General features: G+C 42.0%; 1 protein-coding gene across 4 annotated transcripts; it reads right to left on the bottom strand.

The window, feature by feature from the left end:
* Positions 1–4,511: 4,511 nt before the first annotated feature.
* Positions 4,512–16,428, bottom strand: LOC129869666 (anaphase-promoting complex subunit 4-like). 4 transcript variants are annotated; one of them, XM_055944295.1, is made up of 29 exons: positions 16,257–16,428; positions 15,321–15,437; positions 15,100–15,205; positions 14,768–14,900; positions 14,607–14,681; positions 14,409–14,435; positions 14,258–14,302; positions 14,073–14,157; positions 13,877–13,984; positions 13,671–13,754; positions 13,435–13,521; positions 11,120–11,184; positions 10,846–10,888; positions 10,670–10,746; positions 10,408–10,508; positions 10,135–10,186; positions 9,928–9,983; positions 9,751–9,797; positions 9,575–9,631; positions 9,427–9,483; positions 9,238–9,331; positions 8,932–9,029; positions 6,569–6,630; positions 6,442–6,480; positions 6,229–6,330; positions 6,006–6,086; positions 5,641–5,808; positions 5,213–5,336; positions 4,512–5,044 (listed from the first exon to the last, which is right to left on the bottom strand). In XM_055944295.1, exons 2-29 carry the CDS (start codon positions 15,426–15,428, stop codon positions 4,829–4,831), a joined length of 2,397 nt encoding a protein of 798 aa, XP_055800270.1. In that variant the 5' UTR covers positions 15,429–15,437; positions 16,257–16,428; the 3' UTR covers positions 4,512–4,828. The 4 variants fall into 4 exon arrangements, with proteins under 4 accessions (XP_055800270.1, XP_055800267.1, XP_055800269.1 ...); XM_055944292.1 differs by lacking the exon at positions 16,257–16,428 and adding an exon at positions 15,699–16,241; XM_055944294.1 differs by lacking the exon at positions 16,257–16,428 and adding an exon at positions 15,699–16,241 and having other exon boundaries at positions 5,641–5,790.
* Between the last annotated feature and the right edge of the window lie 763 nt (positions 16,429–17,191).

Genomic DNA, 17,191 nt, shown 5'->3' with positions numbered 1-17,191 from the left:
GGTCGCCCACGAAGCAGCGTTACCCATCGCTCCACAAAGGCCACGGCCCTTGCAGAGCAAGGGGCAACACTACTTAAGTCTCAGAGCAAGTGACGTAACTGATTGAAATGCTACTAGCGCGTGTAACAGTATAACTTTAAACCGTCCCCTCGCCCCGACACGGGCGCGAACCAGGGACCCTCTGCACACATCGACAACAGTCGCCCACGAAGCAGCGTTACCCATCGCTCCACAAAAGCCACGGCCCTTGCAAAGCAAGGGGCAACACTACTTAAGTCTCAGAGCAAGTGACGTAACTGATTGAAATGCTACTAGTGCGCACCCGCTAACTAGCTAGCCATTTCACATCCGTTACACTCACCCCCCTTTCAACCTCCTCCTTTTTCCGCAGCAACCAGTGATCCGGGTCACGGCACCAATGTAACAGTATAACTTTAAACCGTCCCCTCGCCCCGACACGGGCGCGAACCAGGGACCCTCTGCACACATCGACAACAGTCACCCACGAAGCAGCGTTACCCATCGCTCCACAAAAGCCACGGCCCTTGCAAAGCAAGGGGCAACACTACTTAAGTCTCAGAGCAAGTGACGTAACTGATTGAAATGCTACTAGCATGTCCTTGTTTTGTATGTCTTGTTTTGTATTAATTGTTTTGTACCCAGAACTCTGGATCTTTTTATTTCTGTCTGCTCTTTTATGTTTAGTTAAAAATTGTATACCTGCCTTTCATACCTATACACCATTCCTGTGTGTGTTCAATAAAAATATTTGAACGAAATGCTACTAGCGCGTACCCGCTAACTAGCTAGCCATTTCACATCCGTTACACGCGCACCCGCTAACTAGCTAGCCATTTCAATCCCGTTACACACATCACAAACAAACTATCATGGTCCAAACATACCAAGAAAGTTGTGAAGAGTGCACAACAACGCCTTTTCCCCTCCGAGACTGAAAAGACTTGGCATGGGTCCCCAGATCCTGAAAAAGTTCTGCAGATGCACCATCGAGAGCATCCTGACTGGTTGCATCACCACCTGGTATGGCAACTGCTCGGCATCTGACCGTAAGGAGCTACAGAGGGTGGTGCTTACAGCCCAGTACATCACTGGGACCAAACTTCCTGCCATCCAGGACCTAAATACTAGGAGGTGTCAGGCCCAAAATATTGTCAAAAACTCCAGTCACTCAAGCCATAGACTGTTCACTCTGCTACCATATGGCAAGCAGTACCGGAGCGCCAAGTCTAGGTCCAAAAGGCTCCTTAACACTTTCTACCCCCAAGTCATAAGACTGCTGAACAATTAATCAAATGAATACCCGGACTATTTGCATTGACAAACCCCCCCCCCCCTTGTTTTTACACTGCTGCTACTCGCTGTTTATTATCTATGCATAGTCACTTTACCCCTACCGACATATACAAATTACCTCGACTAACCTGTACCCCATTTGGGCTCCCAAGTGTTGCAGAGGTCTTAAGGCACTGCATCTCATTGCAAGAGGCATCACTACAGTCCCTGGTTCAATTCCAGGCTGTATCACATCTGGCTGTGATTGGGAGTCCCGCAGGGCACAATTGGCCCAGGGTCATCCAGGGTAGGCTGTCATTGTAAATAATAATTTGTTCTTAACTGACTTGCCTAGTTATATAAAGGAAAACTAAAAAAAAACTGACTTGGTACCCCCTGCATATAGCCTTGTTACTTTTTTATTAATTTAGTAAATCTTTTCTTAACTCTATTTTCTTAAAACTGCTGGTTAAGGGCTTATAAGTAAGCATTTCACAGTACAGTTGTAGCTGTTGTATTTGGCGCATGTGACAAATAACATTTGACTTCCTCCCCAGTTACGTCACCCGATTAGACTACCATCACCCCATTATTTTTAATAAATAAATAAACCTATTACAGATAATCTGGCTGTATATACAGCAGAGCTGATGGCCATACTGTTGGCCTTGCAGTTGGTGGAGGAAGTCAAGCCAAAAAGAGTAGTTATTTGCTCTGATTCATGTGCAGTGTTGATGAGTCTCCAATCCTTTAGGTCACGTAGCAGACAAGACCTGCTTTATGAGGTGCTACAAACCCATGGCAGGATTAGACAGATGGGTATACAGATAACATGTACTTGGGCCCCAGCCCATGTGGAGGGGAACAAGGAAGTTGATGTACTGGCTAAACAAGCACTTAGTAGTGGGAATGTTGATGTTGTAGTTTCAATGAGCAAGGCAGAGGCAAAAAGCCTGATATGAACAGTGATGGTGCAGAAATGGCAGGAGCAGTGGAATAGAGATACTAAGGGCAGGCATTTATTTCAAGTACAGAGGAAAGTTGGGGAGGATGGCAAGAAGGGACATAAGAGGCTATTTTTTACAAGATTAAGGGTGAGACACAGCCAGTTGAATAAGACCTTAAATGTGATAGGAAAGCATCCAACTGGAAAGTGTGATTATTTCCAGGAAACAGAGACCGTGGAGCATGTATTGATACAGTGTGGGCAGTATCAGAGGGAAAAAGAGAGGCTGAGATCTAGTATGAGGAAGAAGGGGATACAGGAAATTTGTTTAAAGAGTATGTTGAGTAGAACATCATCAGATATAGTGTCAAATATTTTGTTATCTTCTTTAAGAGCAACGGAGCTGGCAGGTAGGATTTAGTTTCTCCGTCTCTGGCCCACACTCCAATACAGTAGGTATTGGAGTGTGGGCTGATAAACCCCACAGAAGAAGAATGGACTAAATTTAACTTTGCCCACATAGATAGGTGGGGTCTAGTCTACAGTCGTGGCCAAAGGTTTTGAGAATGACACAAATATTAATTTTCACAAAGTTTGCTGCTTCAGTGTCTTTAGATATTTTTGTCAGATGTTACTATGGAATACTGAAGTATAATTACAAGCATTTCTTAAGTGTCAACGGCTTTTATTGCCAATTACATGAAGTTGATGCAAAGAGTCAATATTTGCAGTGTTGACCCTTCTTTTTCAAGACCTCTACAATCCACCCTGGCATGCTGTCAATTAACTTCTGGGCCACATCCTGACTGATGGCAGCCCATTGTTACATAATCAATGCTTGGAATTTGTCAGAATTTGTGGGTTTTTGTTTGTCCACCTGCCTCTTGAGGATTGACCACAGTTCTCAATGGGATTAAGGTCTGGGGAGTTTCCTGGCCATGGACCCAAAATATCAATGTTTTGTTACCCGAGCCACTTAGTTATCACTTTTGCCTTATGGCAAGGGGCTCCATCATGCTGGAAAAGGCATTGTTCGTCACCAAACTGTTCCTGGGTGGTTGGGAGAAGTTGCTCTCGGAGGATGTATTGGTACCATTCTTTATTCATGGCTGTGTTTAGGCAAAATTGTGAGTGAGCCCACTCCCTTGGTTGAAAAGCAACCCCACACATGAATGGTCTCAGGATGTTTTACTGTTGGCATGACACAGGACTGATGGTAGCGCTCACCTTGTCTTCTCCGGGCAAGCTTTTTTCCGGATTCCCCAAACAATCGGAAAGGGGATTCATCAGAGAAAATTACTTTATCCCAGTCCTCAGCAGTCCAATCCCTGTACCTTTTGCAGAATATCAGTCTGTCCCTGATGTTTTTCCTAGAGAGAAGTGTCTCCTTTGCTGCGCTTCTTGACACCAGGCCATCCTCCAAAAGTCTTTGCCTCACTGTGCGTGCAAATGCACTCACACCTGCCAGCTGCCATTCTTGACCAAGTTCTGTACTGGTGGTGCCCCGATCCCGCAGCTGAATCAACTTTAGGAGACGGTCCTGGCGCTTGCTGGACTTTCTTGGGCGCCCTGAAGCCTTCTTCACAACAATTGAACTGCTCTCCTTGAAGTTCTTGATGATCCGATAAATGGTTGATTTAGGTGCAATCTTACTGGCAGCAATATCCTTGCCTGTGAAGCCCTTTTTGTGCAAAGCAATGATGACGGCACATGTTTCCTTGCAGGTAACCATGGTTGACAGAGGAAGAACAATGATTCCAAGCACCACCCTCCTTTTGAAGCTTCCAGTCTGTTATTCAAACTCAATCAGCATGACAGAGTGATCTCCAGCCTTGTCCTTGTCAACACTCATGATGTCAGCTAGTCCTTTTGTGGCAGGGCTGAAATGCAGTGGAAATGTTTTTGGGGGATTCAGTTCATTTGCATGGCAAAGAGGGACTTTGCAATTCATCTGATCACTCTTCATAACATTCTGGAGTATATGCAAATTGCCATCATACAAACTGAGGCAGCAAACTTTGGAAATTAATATTTGTCATTCTCAAAACTTTTGGCCCCGACTGTAGTACCTCCCAATGCAGTCTGTACTGTAATCTAGGAATTTGTGTTAATCTCTCATCTTAAAATACTACAGTTATGACTGAAGCATTGGTTGATCAAAACAGAATTCTTAACTCTTATCTGTGAGGATCATATTCAAGTTACATTATCTATCTACACTTGCCTTACAGACATAGGGAACAACCACATGAAAACATAAACCAGAAGGCTGTTTTCTTATCAAAACATGTATTTATTTCTTACTTTATCAAGGATAAAAGTGCTTGGAGGGGGACGTCGGCTTTGCAATGGTTGCATTACTTATGATTACTGCAAAAGTAAAGTGTGGGAGGGTGTTAAATTGTTATTCTGGCCTAGATAAGGTGCACGTTCAGCAGGACGCTACGTTTTAGAACGTTCAAATAGAAATAGCCTATGTAGAAGAAACATGCCTCACATGTAGAATAAGGAATCATATCAGCTCAATTCATGGAATTTCTATCTGCAACGTTCAAGAACATTTGGTAACTGAACGTGGCCAAGGTGTTGCTATGAGAGCTCCAGTGCTTCCCCAGACTCTAGTTGCTCCTTAGCCCTTTGTCCGCCTCCCTCAGTCTCCCTTCCCTCCGCCTCCCCCTGGATGGCCGGTGTCTCCTCCAGGCCATCCTGGTCAGAGCTGGCGTTCTGCGACTCAGGCCGCTCTTCATCCTCCTCATCTTCCACATCCATCTCATACACACGGACGTGCCGCAGGTTGGAGCTCAGCTGAGAGGGAGAAAAGACAGAGGGACCTCAGACAGAGATTCTGAACCATTTCTCAACCACTGTTAGACCAAACTGTTTTGGTGTTCAATACATGGTCATTGAGGTGCATAGTTGCTTAGTGAAGCCAGATAAAACCTTTGCAAGGGAATCCCCTTCCCATTATCTTACCACACAGGCCACTTTCCGGATCCCATTCACAGCCACAAACTGGGCCTTCATGTTCTCCAAGTCTCGCCACTGGTTCTCTAGCACCAGCCCTTTGACAGGGATGGCGCCGCTCTGCTGGTCCAACCTGAGAATACAGATACTACAGGTGACCCATGGTGACTACTACAGTGGAGAAAACTAAAGTAGACATAGCAAATACCTACAGTAAATCGCTAGCTTAGAACAGGTGAATTACAGGTTAGGGTTATAGTTGATGTTTACTTGCACTGGAGGTACAAGTCTTGAGTTACAGTTTGTAATCAGGTAGATCATAATTGAGGGTTTGAGGTTGAGTTGTAGGTTACAGTTACGAGTAGATCACTATTTAAGTTTAGGAATATAGGACTAGGTTTGCATGTTGGGGAGACAGGTGTTTCAATCACACACACCTAAGACTGGGGTCCCAGTTGAACTCCTCCTCACAGCTGAGGGCAGAGCCAAGAGGGAGCTGGGCAAGGACACGCCCCCTGTTCTCCTCTTCTGATGCTCGCAGCACCACTGTCAATGTCTCGTCATCATAGAAACGAGCATCCTGGCAACTGTACACACAGTCAGAACTGAAACATAGACATGCAACAAAAAAACATGGTTCTATAACAATTATTGTCACTAATAGAAACGCACAGGGAATCCATTGCAGATCATCATAAGAGCAAAGTAATATGCAATGCATGAGCCCATCATTTGCCTGTATAGTAGAGGTTGAGGTAATTGAGTGGATTCTAGGAAAGAGAGGAAGACAAGAGGCACTCACCTGGCCCCCACAGCATCATCATCAATACTGTGACTGAGAACATTACTCAGATCTATCGCCATGAGACCATTGGGAACAGGCCTGTGACAGACATAAAAAGATAAACAATCAGACAAACAAAAAAAGCACATGCTCAGTCATAAACATTGGGCTATTTGGGGATCAACGACAGAGCAAATCTGGATTGAACCAGATTAAAATAGGGTGCAGTGTTGTATTGTACCTGAATGGGTCAGTAAACTTCCGCAGTAGATAAAGCTTGCAGGGTGAAATCTCTGGCATGCAGAACACTCCATAGTGCATATTGGTCTTCTTATCATTGTACCTGGTCATCAATAAAAAATGTACATCAATGTTAACATAATAACAACCTTGGTAATATACATTATCTACATTACCATTATGAACAGAGTGTTTGTGGTTTTTTGCTACTTACAATGATGGAAGTTCAAAAAGCCTTGGAGTGTTTTCTGAGCTGCAAAGACAAACAATAAAATGAAACAAATAAACATAACTATTTAACAATTTGTGGTATTGTGAAGAGTAGATGAATATGTCCTTACCTCTCTGGCACAGTGTAGAGGGGCAGACAAACAGCCTGTTTCACAGACTTTCCAATGACCTCCTACAAACAGAGAACAAATCAGTATCACCACAACTAGTGTCATGTCACGACTCGACTCAAATTCATATGCCGTCGTTTGGATTAATCTCTCAAGTCATGGAAAAATCATTGAATTAGAAAGATAAATGTTTCATGAACCTGCAACATGCAAACAGTGTTCCTTGGGTATGTGGCGATCACAGGAGGCCGCTGAGGGGAGGACGGATCATAATAATGGCCGGAACAGAGCAAATGGAACTGCATCAAACACCTGGAAACTATGATTTTAATGTACAGTTGTTGAAGTCGGAAGATTACATACATAAACTCGTTTTTCAACCACTTCAAAAATTTCTTGTTAACAAACTATAGTTTTGGCAAGTGAGTTAAGACATCTACTTTGTGCATGACACAAGTCATTTTTCCAACAATTGTTTACAGATTATTTCACGTATAACTCACTGTATCACAATCCCAGTGGATCAGAAGTGTACATACACTAAGTTGACTGTGCCTTTAAACAGCTTGGAAAATTCCAGAAAATGATGTCATGGCTTTAGAAGCCTCTGATAGGCTAATTAACATCATTTGAGTCAATTGGAGGTGTACCTGTGAATGTATTTCAAGGCCTACCTTCAAACTCAGTGCCTCTTTGCTTGACATCATGGGAAAATCAAAAGAAATCAGCCATGAACTCCACAAGTCTGGTTCATCCTTGGTAGCAATTTCCAAAAGCGCTGAAGGTACCACGTTCATCTGTACAAACAATAGTACGCAAGTATAAACACCATGGGACCACGCAGCCGTCATACCGCTCAGGAAGGAGACACATTCTGTCTCCTAGAGATGAATGTACATTGTTGCGAAAAGTGCAAATCAATCCCAGAACAACAGCAAAGGACATTGTGAAGATGCTGGAGGAAACAGGTACAAAAGTATCTATATCCACAGTAAAATGAGTCCTATATCGACATAACCTGAAAGGCCGCACAGCAAGGAAGAAACCACTGCTCCAAAACCGCCATAAAAAAGCCAGACTACGGTTTGCAACTGCACATGGGGACAAAGATCGTACTTTTTGGAGAAATATCCTCAGGTCTGATGAAACAAAAATAGAACTGTTTGGCCATAATGACCATTATGTTTGGAGGAAAAATGGGGAGTCTTGCAAGCCGAAGAACACCATCCCAACCGTGAAGCATGGGGGTGGCAGCATCATGTTGTGGGGGTGCTTTGCTGCAGGAGGGACTCGTGCACTTCACAAAATAAATGGCATCATGAGGAAGGAAAATTTGGTGGATATATTGAAGCAACATCAAGACATCAGTCAGGAAGTTAAAGCTTGGTCGCAAATGGGTCTTACAAATGGACAATGACCCCAAGCATACTTCCAAAGTTATGGCAAAATGGCTTAAGGACAACAAAGTAAAGGAATTGGAGTGGCCATTACAAAGCCCTGACCTCAATCCTATAAAAAAAATGTGTGGGCAGAACTGAAAAAGCGTGTGCGAGCAAGGCCTACAAACCTGACTCAGTTACACCAGCCCTGTCATGAGGAATGGGCCAAAATTCACCCAACTTATTGTGGGAAGCTTGTGGAAGGCTACCCAAAACATTTGACCCAAGTTAAACAATTTAAAGGCAATGCTACCAAATACTAATTTAGTGTATGTAAACTTCTGACCCAATGGGAATGTTATGAAAGAAATTACTCTACTATTATTCTGACATTTCACATTATTAAAATAAAGTGGTGATCCTAACTGACCTAAGACAGGATGTCAGGAATTGTGAAAAACTGAGTTTAAATGTATTTGGCTAAGTTGTATGTAAACTTCCGACTTCAACTGGTACCATTGCACTTATTCTGCTTCAGTCATTACCACGAGCAGCTCCTCCCCAATTAAGGTGCCACCAACCTCCTGTGGTGGCGATGTGTAGCTTGTTACTGCAGTGAAATCCTATTACCAGCGGAAAACTAAATAAAAGTTGGGAAGGAGGATAGAGAAGTGATGGACAAGGTAACTAAAAGTGTGGGAGACAGAGGTGGGAGAGAGGGATAGAATGCAATATGAAAACTCTATTGCGGAGAGTTAGTCAGATTTATATCTGCCTGGAACTCCTGGCAGAAGGCTTATGACTGCATGACTCAGCAGATTCTGAGCCAAATTTCACACAGCAGTGTGGGCCAAATTACTTTCTTATTTGTAAGAAAAACTTTGGCAATGTACTTCTTATGCCAGGGACCAAATTAAGTAGTGTACACTTCAGTACTAAAGGCAAATGAAATTGGGTTTCACTGTGTATGCGTTTTAGACTTACAGCAGGTTTCTGTAGACACAACTCAATCACCCCCTCCATCATCCTCTTCACAAAGTGTAGGGACTTCTGAGAGTATGAAGGGAAGAGGAGCGGGCTCTCTGGATAAACCAATCAATTAGGTACAATGTCAGTTCAGTAAGTCAGTCACAACAATAGAGAAATACAATGGCAAACCAATCTTCCACCATCTAATTAAAACATGATGGATAACCACACACTATATTTAACAAAAATATATATTTGACCTTTATTTAACTAGGCACTTCCTGCATAGTTGTCTCTTCTGAGATAAAGGTTATAGTTCACCTTTTAAGTGTGTGCTCTCCTGCAGAAACTTCAGCCATTGGTTCCCCTTGGTGTTGGGCGGAGACACTAGATCCTCATCCTCATCCTTCAGGTACTGCAACAACAAAAAAAGGACATAAAGTGTCATTTTACACCGATCACACACACATACTAAAATATACACACAGACAGACTACGCTTGTCCCTCACCTGACCGACCCGCTCCACATTAAAGTACTTCCCTTTCCGGTCAAACAGCTCTTCGTTCTGTCCGAGCAGAGGAGAGGGCATGTAATTGGCTAGTTTGTGAAAAGCTGTGGAATTAAGTGCTATTATATTTATCCAACATATATATTACCTCACTGAAGTGCTCAGACAGGAAGTCCGCCACAAAGGCAATGTCCTTCTGGGTCATCTGAGGTCAATGGGATAGATTGACATACCAATGGATGAGAAAATAATACACATTGAACCGTTTATCACACTACTTCGATCAACTCTTCCTCTGTCTCACATTCACAACCTGAATCTCACCTTATTGAGTTCTGGAGGGACGTGTTCCTCTGACATTCTTAGCATAGCTGCAGGGAAATAAATATGTATTAAAACACTTGATTTAATAATCAATGATATTTTAAATATACAAACATGTTCCATCAGTCACTAAAAGGTGGTATATACCTCAAGCTCCCCAAAAAGGTGAGGTCTTACCTACATACAGCCACCGGAAAAAGGCTTTGAAGTTCTTCATGCTCTTGTCAATCACTCTGAGTAAGAGAGACAGTGAGGAATGAGATGAGGGGGAGAGGTTAAACAAGCACCAGGGTTGAAGTCAACTCCATTTAAAATTAGTGATAATGTGTTATTAAAATAACAAAATACTAATCTAATAGCATATCAATAAGCATGAAAACTCACTGTAGAAGTTCGTTGGCTTTCAAAGTGAATGAACCCACAGCTGTAATGGCATCTATAACAAAACAGAAATATTCACATAACTTTAATTTGATAAAATCCTGCAAGCAGCTTAGAAAACTCATTTTGAACAAATGTTCTAGTCATGCAAATTACTAATGAGTGTCAGCCCTGATCTCATCACAGACAAATTAATTGCACAATTACATCCACTTTAATCTTGTATTTATCAGTAAAGATATCAGTCATGGTTTATGCAGGATCTAAGCATTGTACCTTCTATAGCTGCTGAGTCCAGGCCTAGTGGCTGGAACTTCTGTTTCCATAGAGACATCCCCTTCACCTCACTGAGGTGGTACAACAAAGCCTCTGAACCACTGGAGAAAGGAGAGGAAAAGAAGGGATGAGGATTGGTACCAAAGATTGTGATACCAATCATGATGCAATTTCTTGACATTTGCATTGTATGGTCCCGAAAAAGGGCATTATGGGTCACAATAAGTGAAGAGATAATTATTCATGCAAGTTGAGTTGCTACCTCTGCAGGTGGCTGATCACCAGCTTCTGAATGCTGGAGTAAGAGGTTTCTATAGACTGGCCCAGCTTCTTCAGCCCCTATGAAACACAAACAAATTACACATCAGTCTTACAAAGCTACAAAATGACCACACACAATCATACTCAATCTTTGAACAACTTTATTATTCAGCTCACCTTGACGGTCAGCTGATTCATGAGGAGAGCCTGTAGTTCAGGGCTGGTCAAAAATAGAGAATTCGGTTAAATTTAAAAAACTTTTTACATCTCTAAATCATTATTTTCCATATCAGATGAGGTTTATGTCCTGTAGTGCCACCTACAGGACACTTTGAAGTACTACATCTCAAATGAAAGGCCTGTTGAACATGTTTTTGCATTAGTGCTCACAACTACATGCACTATTACTTATTAGAAAGCATGTTGTGGAGGACGTGGTAGCGGTTCTCACCTTGACTGTCCCCATAGTAGAAGCTCCAGAAACTCATCCTGGACTTGTGTGCTGGTGTTCTTCTCCTAAAAATAGGAATTGGTTCAGATCATGTCTTTTAGGTGTTATGTCATTATTGGAAAACAGGCTGGAGGCAGACTGAACGGGGCTCGGTTTCCTGATAGAACTTAGGCTTACGAGTGTTTTAAATGATGCATCTTTCCTACAACGGCCGAAGATGTAATGCGTTTCCTGAAAGACCACGCAGAGAGAACCTTCGCTAAGTGCATCGTTGAGGCATGTGTCGATACTGATATGATCTAAAGAAAGGCAGCGCTGCTCTGGGATCAGCGTTTTTCTTTCAAATATTTCCTTAACATTAAAATTATTCCACAATACTGATGATGGTTCAGCTCCTATGAGATATAAGAGGTCATAAGACCTATGGCTACAAATATTGAGGAGGCTTATTCTAATGTTTACCCTATAATAATAATAATAATAATAATAATGCACTAAATCTTTGGCACATCAAGGCACACGTTACACATCATGAAATATATTGAGGCAAAAAATGACAGACAGTAGCTTACAATTAGCAAAATAGAACGATTGAATGAAATGTATTTCTAGATCATTGACATACAGTTGAAGTCAGAAGTTTACATTCACTTAGGTTGGAGTCATTAAAACGAGTGTTTCAACCACTCCACAAATTTCTTGTTAACAAACTATAGTTTTGGCAAGTCAGTTAGGACATCTACTTCGTGCATGACACAAGTAATTTTCCAACAATTGTTTACAGACAGATTATTTCACTTATAACTCACTGTATCACAATCCCAGTGGATCAGAAGTTTACATACAGTAAGTTGACTGTGCCTTTAAACAGCTTGGAAAATTCCAGAAAATGATGTCATGGCTTTAGAAGCCTCTGATAGGCTAATTGACATAATTTGAAAGAAATCAGCCAAGACCTCCACAAGTCTGGTTCATCCTTGGGAGCAATTTCCAAACGCCTGAAGGTACCACGTTCATCTGTACAAACAATAGTATGCAAGTATAAACACCATGGGACCACGTAGCCGTCATGCCTTTCAGGAAGGAGACACATTCTGTCTCCTAGAGATGAATGTACATTGTTGCGAAAAGTGCAAATCAATCCCAGAACAATAGCAAAGGACCTTGTGAAGATGCTGGAGGAAACGGGTACAAAAGTATCGATATCCACAGTAAAACGAGTCCTATATCGACATAACCTGAAAGGCAGCTCAGCAAGGAAGAAACTACTGCTCCAAAACCGCCATAAAAAAGACAGACTACAGTTTGCAACTGCACATGGGGACAAAGATAGTACTTTTTGGAGAAATGTAACAAAAATGGAACTGTTTGGCCATAATGAACATCATTACATTTGGAGGAAAAAGGGGGAGGCTTGCAAGCCAAAGAACACCATCCCAACCGTGAAGCACAGGGGTGGCAGCATCATGTTGTGGGGGTGCTTTGCTGCAGGAGGGACTGTTGCACTTCACAAAATAGATGGCATCATGAGGTAGGAAAATGATGTGGATATATTGAAGCAACATCTCAAGACATCAGTCAGGAAGTTAAAGCTTGATCGCAAATGGGTCTTCCAAATGGACAATGACCCCAAGCATACTTCCAAAGTTGTGGCCAAAGTAAAGGTATTAGAGTGGCCATCACAAAGTACTGATCTCAATCTTATAGAACATTTGTGGGCAGAACTGAAAAAGTGTGTGCGAGCAAGGAGGCCTACAAACCTGACTCAGTTACACCAGCCCTGTCAGGAGGAATGGATCAAAATTCACCCAACTTATTGTGGGAGGCTTGTGGAAGGCTCCCCAAAACGTTTGACCCAAGTTAAAACATTTAAAGGCAATGCTACCAAATACTAATTGAGTGTATGTAAACTTCTGACCCACTGGGAATGTGATGAAAGAAATAAAAGCTGAAATAAAATCACTCAACTATTATTCTGACATTTCACATTCTTAAAATAAAGTGGTGATCCTAACTGACCTAAGACAGGGAATTTCTACTGGGATTAAATGTCAGGAATTGTGAAAAACAGTTTAAATGTATTTGGCTAAGGTGTATGTAAACTTCAACTGTATATAGGGCTATAGCCTATGCTGTATGTCTTTTAGTGCATACCTTTTCAAGTGCAACTTTAGTAACGATGGTATTGGGGAACGGCTCGGAGATTCTAACGATGCTCCTACAAAGATTCTAACGATGCTCCTACAAAGATTCTAACGATGAACTAAGCCTTAAGATGCTTTTGGGAAACCGGGCCCTAAACAGTGACCACTGACCTGTACGAACTTAGTGAGCCGAAGGTCCATCTGCATGAGGATATCCTCCCAAGCCTCACACATACAGGTGAGAGAGAGACGCAGGTACTGAAGGAACGATACAGAGAGACAGAATAAGTTGGAGAGAGAAAGACCAATGGCCAGACTAGTCTGATGAATGCCCTCAAATATCACCATGGAAATATGAACTATGAGGAGACTTCTAGTCATATTAGTTACATAAGGAGGGCACTGACCTGCAGTAGAGTGGAGATATGGGTGAACTTGCGTGCCATCCTGGTGACCTCAGGGAGACAGTCGGACAGCAGCCCTGTGTCGAGCTGGATGAGAAAACAAACATACACAGTGAAAGACCTCAAATAAGCGAAGAATATAGAAGATGACAGTCAAGATGGGTAAGAAACATGCTTAATTTCACTTAAATGTGAGCATAACGGATTACCTGGATGTAGCAGATCTCTGGGTCATTGTCAGCTGACCTGATCTCTGTGATGATAGACAGGGACTTCAGGTCACTGGACAGACACAGGCTGCTACACGTCCCAGGAACCTGACGAAAATAATCTGCTGGTTACATCATAGTCACTGCAGAGAGTGGGTGACTGAACCAGTGCATAAGTGTGTGAGTGAAATCTTACCCCCGGTAAAGTGGCAATCTTATACATCCCATAGGCATACAGCTCCACAAAGCCGGAACCTCCACCAAGAACCAGGACGTTTAGTCTGCAGACAATTGACGATGTGGAACTATTTGTATGTGTACATGAGATTGTGCGTTAACAAAATGTTCAATAATAAAGCATGTGAAACCTTCAGCACACACCTCACTTCTCCTAACAGGTTCAGGATCTCGTCTGACTTCTCCTCACTACGAGACAGAGGGTTGGTTATGAAGAAACATGTATTCTAATGCAGACAGATTGTCTGAAATATAATTTAAATGAATCATTGTTGCTGAAGATATATAAACATACCTGAATATCTTTGATGTAGTACTGTAGCTAAGAATAAACAAAACTTTCCTTTAGGTGGGGGGGGGGGGGGCAGATGGCACAAAACAAGCAAAATGCTGTACTCTAACACAAGAACCAAGAGTTTTCCTAAATGTATTTTACTTGAATAAATGTCAAATGGCTGATGTGTTGTCAGTGACCTTATACAGACATGTTTACCTCTTGGGAAGAGTTGGCAACTTGGGAAGAAAAAGGTTTGACTCATCTTCAGAGGTGTAGAATGAGTTGAGGACACTGAAAGACAGAGGTTTATATTTGACTATGCAGTTCACACACCCTCAAATAGAAGTCTAGTGTAGCCACACATCCCCTCTACAGACCTGCTCTCCTCTAGCACCTCCATCCAGTGCATGCAGGACACAGGGTTCTCCAATGGAAACAAGTGAAGAATCTCTGCCTTCTCTGCATCACACAGCACCACCAGTTTAGTGTCCCCAAGGCTAAAGGCCAGGACTGAACACAGCACAGAGGACATACATTAGATAGGCAGTGAAACAAATGCAGAGGCTGACACACTGTGCTGTAGTAAATATGTTGTGTTCAGTGTACGAAGGTTTATTGTTGTAACAGTGGTAAAGTAACGTAATTATGCAATGCTTCCAATGTGATTAGTAATTTAAGATAATCAGGTCCATCTCTTGCCATCTCTTACTTTTGCCATCAGGTCTCCAAGCAAGCGCAGTGATCTCCTTTCCCGTATTCTCATTGGGTGGCAAGCTCCAAACACGCTGGAAATTGGCAAGGCGATGCAGTAGCAGCTACAACACAAACATCGATTGACACAGAGATGAATGAAATTACTCCCAATATAAGCGAATGTGATCTGGCATTAATCTAGGTATGAAACATATGGGGGTGTGTTTCTTTCCTTACCTCGCCAGCAGTGTTAGCGAGGGCAATAAGATCCCTCTTTGGAGACCATGCCATACACAGAACAGGGTTGGGGAGCTGCTTCTCCCCCACTTGACGAAATGCAGGCATTTTTGTGGGCTGAAAATAGAACAAAAAAGCATTAACAAGGGAATAAGTGGCAGTCAGTTTTGCTATACTTGTCAGTGAAGAAGTAGCTAAATTGACAGTGGCTGAGTGAGTTTGGGAATAATCTAAATAATCTATAATAGCCCAGACCAGGCAGGCAGTTACACCTATCCAATAACCTTGTACCCAGACTAATTGCAAATATTATGATAACTAACCCATTTTATCTGTGCTAATTGTGCATTTGCGGAAGTGTGTGGTGAAAAAGATTACCTGTTGTGTATTCATTATTCGTGTTTCCGTAACAAAACGTTTCGTCTGTTGCAAACGTTTAACGTTTACTATAGGAACCAAAACGGTAACAAACGGAACAAAACGGTGATGGACCTAGCTGCAGTTGTTCAATAGAAACTCCCGTTTTCGTTGCAAAATGTTTTTCGTTTGGAGTAAACTGTTTCCGTTGCAAAACCGACTAATGAATAGACCACAGGTAATCTCGTTCACCAAACACTTTCGCATATGCGCAATTAGCACAAATGAAATGGGTTAGTTATCATAATGAATACACCTCTGTCCTATATGATGCTAAATAAAAATACAAGACACCTTTATCAGTTCGCTAGCTAGCTAGCTTGCATGCTATACTATCTAACCTTAGTGCAAAGAGGCAACATTGTAATAATTATAAAAACGTTAGCTAGTTAGTTGACGCTAGATTTATCAAAAATAAAAAATGGGTTGTAAAAGTTCACTTGTCAATAGCTACTAACTAGCTAGTCAACTTGCTAACAACTGCGAGGTAAAAATAAATTGCCAGTTATGGTATCTTACTGTGCTGGGATGTCTGAGGACCAACTATGTTACTGTTACTTTGAAACTAGAAATAAACAATACGCTTATGTTTACTTCTTTGCAGGATACTGTTAGTGTGATCTAACTAGCTAGCTTCATATTCGCCACGGCCAGCGCCATTGAATAAAGTCTTACGCAATCATGTTCAAGTCTGAATGGCCAATGAAATTGACGCAACGGGGACCCCAAAAGGACAAACTGAACTACTTTGCTGCTGCAGTGCAAAGATCGCTTCTTCATATCTGGCTCACTGATCAGGCTGCTACATAGAGGCTGCTACATAGAGACTGTGGCCTCTTGGATGATTGGGACACCAACCCACCTAGAGTTTAGTACAGGGGTGGCAAATACTTTTGGCTTGAGTGCCACACTGGGATAAAAAGAATGGAGTGCAGGGCCGCACAGACCAATTTGTTTGTAAAAAGCAATTTGCGGGCCAGAAAAGGGGAAGTTATTTAAAACGTGTAGGTCAATTATAACTTCAACATACTTTCTATCTAGTTTAAGAAGTTGAAAAGTGGCCATTAGTGTTTTTTAACTCAAAATATAAAATAGTTTTACTCAAACCTACGGGGGCCCGATTGAATGGGCTCGCAAGGTTCGGAAGGTTGTATGTTTTTTTCCACCCCTGGTCTAGAAGTTAATCATTTAATGGGTGAGGTAAAAAAAAATATATATATAAAAATAAGAAGAAATCTGAAATAAGTGATAAATGGCAATAAGCGTTAACTGACAGGATGTAAGGTCTATCAACTCTAGCTGAAAGGATGATCAGATTTGAAAAGCTCAGTTTCTATTCTTGCCAGACCATGAGCGAGGCTATTCGAAGTCACCACCAATTAATGCAGTTATTTTTAAATGATACCCTCAACAAGGCACACTTAAGCTATTTCCATATATGAGTTGGATAGTGT

This window comes from Salvelinus fontinalis, chromosome 14 (genome assembly GCF_029448725.1).
Source record: "Salvelinus fontinalis isolate EN_2023a chromosome 14, ASM2944872v1, whole genome shotgun sequence".
Taxonomy (NCBI): Eukaryota; Metazoa; Chordata; class Actinopteri; order Salmoniformes; family Salmonidae; genus Salvelinus; species Salvelinus fontinalis.
Note: the sequence above shows the minus strand (reverse complement) of the source record. Positions and strands in the feature narration are given on the sequence as shown.